Genomic DNA, 3,071 nt, shown 5'->3' with positions numbered 1-3,071 from the left:
TGATGATATCCAAACCGGGTATGCATATATATATGAGTCGGGATCCCTTAAAGACAAAAAAAAGGATTAAAACAAAAATCTTACAACTGTCATGCATATCGAACTGACGGCATTCTTCCCCGGGCTGCTGCAGTACTTCCGTATGCTGGCGGAGGGAAGGGCGGGTCGATAGGACCCCCTGGGCCGTAGCCTTGCTGCGGTGGGTATGAAATGAAAGGGTCTGCCGGTCGTTGTCCTCTCCATCCCGAAAGCCCAGGTGGTGGCGGGGAAAAAACTGCTCCTTGCGTCATTGGGGCCATCGACTTGGGGGGTCGACGTGTTCGACATCGTTTTACTATACAGCTTAGGATTGAAAGGAGGAGCAGACCGCCAATACCGGCTGCAAGACCAATAACGAGGCTTCTATTGTTGTCGATCCAGGACTTGACTTCTTTTCCAAACGACGAGCCTTCGCAGACGCCCTAGCAAAGAAAGAACCTGGTTAGTACGTATGCAGAAGTGGAGGAGCGAGGTCCCAGATGATAGCACTTACGTTTTTACACCGCCCACCAGCAGTACAGGGGGTTCCATCAAGGAAGTTCTGGTTGAGTGACGAGCAGGTGTTAGGGGGGAGGGATGGTGACGAACACGTCAAGGTGCACGTCCGGTCATCGCAAGAGTACGTGTCGTTGCCGCCGAGCAGACTACCCATCAACGTTTGGCATTGGCGGTCTCTGCTCGTGCATTGTCCACTGGCACAGGCGAGACCGTTCCCACATGACTCTCCATCCGGTTTGTTTTTGTCCGGAGGGCAATTAGGGGACTTGCCAGTACACTTTTCCTCAGGATCACAAGGGCCAGTGCTAGCCCTGCAAACACTGTCGCTGGATTTATCCTGGCAATTTTCGCAGCATTCCTCGTTTGAATCGTCGCAGACTGCATTATCTTTAAACTTGCATGTTTGGGCATCGCAGCAAGGGTTGCCTCTGCATGAAGCTTCTCCCCCGCAATCGCAGTCCTCGCCTTCCTCCACGATCCCGTTCCCACACTGGCTTCCGGTGATGGTCACCACGCCGCGGTTATTCACGAGACAGTCCGACCGCACGCTATTACGTCCCATGCCCGAACAAATGTTGCCGACGGTACAGGGTGAGAATTGCGTGATTCCGCGGCCGGAGGTGGGGTTCATGATGAATCTTCCATTTGCATTGCAAGAGCCTCTGGAGAAAGGACAGCACTGAGACGTAGCTGCTGCTTGCTGATTGCAAAGGCTGGCGTCACAATCATGGACAGCTCCAAAAGTGTGCCCAACTTCATGGCTTTAGTACAGAAAGTAGTTAGTGATACGCCCACGATTGTAACGCTAAATGAATGTGGGGGAGCACTCACGCAAATACTTGCCACTCGTTCGGAGTGCGAGCGACCACATTAGCACCTGTTACGGCTTGCGACGAGCTGTTATTCGGATTTGGATTACCACGGACGTCACGGTTGCACAACTGCCCGAGCCAAGCAAGCCCAACTTCGGCGCCAGTCCTACAGTTGCTCATGAGAGTCCAAAAGGCATTGTCGTCCTTTTGCTTCCCACGCCATGCCGAGAACAAGTTGAGTCGTTGACCAAGAGTAAGGGCATCCCCAGCCCCACCGCAGCCGACATTCCATGGAGCTGAAGCTACAGGCGATGCAGGACAGGCTGCAGGGGAAACGATCAAATTTCGCAGGCCAAGTGAGACGTTAAAGGTTTCTTCGTAAACCTGGGACGCACTGTTGACGACACTTATGACATTTTCTCTGGTGAGCTGCGGCTGTGAATCGAAGGTCTGAGCGTAACTGCAGTCAGTTGCCACCCCGATTAAAGCGACTTTCCTCCTGGATGGGCAGCCCGCAGTGCTTCCGATGGTCGTGGCCAAATTCACCCCGCCAGCATTCCCACCTCCTGGCATGTCCAATTGTCGTCGGCTCAAGCCGAAGACGGATTCCAACGACATGGAACCCCAACGAGTAGTGTCCCGCTCTGCCGTTCGGCGAAAGACGGGATGGTCGGGATCCGAGTTAAACAGCAGATTATCAGCTCCGCAAGAATGGGTCTCTGGAGAGGACCGTTTAGTCACATCATCATCTTCGATCAACTCCATATCAGAATCCCGAAAAACTATCATGTACTCCCCGGTGGTGTCCTCCACATCCTTGTCGAGTTCATGCTTTGACTTGGCATAACTTGATCTTAGCAGAACGTGATGGTGGTCATGGTTTACGGTAAAGGTTCCTTCGAAAAGAGGGTTGAGCCAATCTTTCTTGACAACCACACGGGCCCAACCGGCCCGTTCCCAGTTTCCTTCAGCAACTTGAATCCAGGACCAACCCTTGAATACCTTGTGATCTTGTCGCTTTATGAATTCTGATTTCTGGATATTTCCAGCCTGGTCCAGGAAGTGCACCTGGGCATCGTCGGGAAGGATATCATGATTAGGCTCTAAGCTAAGTTTTAGCCGCTGCCGTCTCTTATGGAGTTCGAACGTAATATCGAAATGTGACAGTGCATTTACTCGATGGGATGGAGTATGGATAGTAGGTTGTTCGACGAGGGAAAGATAGCCGATGTTACTCCGTCTTTCGGAATGTGCTGGCCAGGGGATGTATCGTCAGCATCGTAACTTTATTCCCAAAACACAAAATCCTGCGGGAACAAAGGGGACTTACCATCAACGTTAGAAGTAAAAATTGAGAGAGCACTGGTTATCAATGGAACCAAGCCACGGAAAAATCGCATAGCGAGAGAAGTTGGGCGCTACGACTCAAGGGCCGTGCGGAGAGATGGTCAGAAAGCCGCTCTCTCAGCAACCCTGGATCGAGGACAAAACCCAGAAAAAAGAAAGAAAAAAGTATACGAAATAACCAAAAAAATATGACAGTCGACAAAAACAACAGATATGAAAACCCTGAAAACGTGGAATGAAACTGATGCTGATGTGTGATGGATCGTTGTTCCAAGCGGCTGAAAAAGTTCGATGTCAAAGGGAGATGGGATGGGATGATAAGCGGCTCAAGAGCCAACAACAGGCGCAGCACAGTAGGGCGGGGCAACCACAAAA

The 3,071-nt window shown here is 51.4% G+C and overlaps 1 protein-coding gene across 1 annotated transcript; it reads right to left on the bottom strand.

Annotated features, from left to right (window-relative positions):
- Positions 1-89: 89 nt before the first annotated feature.
- HCBG_03506 (ADAM protease ADM-B) lies at positions 90-2,749 on the bottom strand (the record flags this gene model as incomplete). Its single annotated transcript, XM_045430555.1, has 4 exons — positions 90-461; positions 533-1,298; positions 1,369-2,602; positions 2,680-2,749. The coding sequence occupies 4 exons, from the start codon at positions 2,747-2,749 to the stop codon at positions 90-92; spliced, it is 2,442 nt and encodes an 813-aa protein (XP_045288698.1).
- Between the last annotated feature and the right edge of the window lie 322 nt (positions 2,750-3,071).

This window comes from Histoplasma capsulatum (genome assembly GCF_000150115.1).
Source record: "Histoplasma capsulatum G186AR genomic scaffold supercont2.4, whole genome shotgun sequence".
Taxonomy (NCBI): Eukaryota; Fungi; Ascomycota; class Eurotiomycetes; order Onygenales; family Ajellomycetaceae; genus Histoplasma; species Histoplasma capsulatum.
This window is presented reverse-complemented; position numbering and strand designations above follow the sequence as displayed.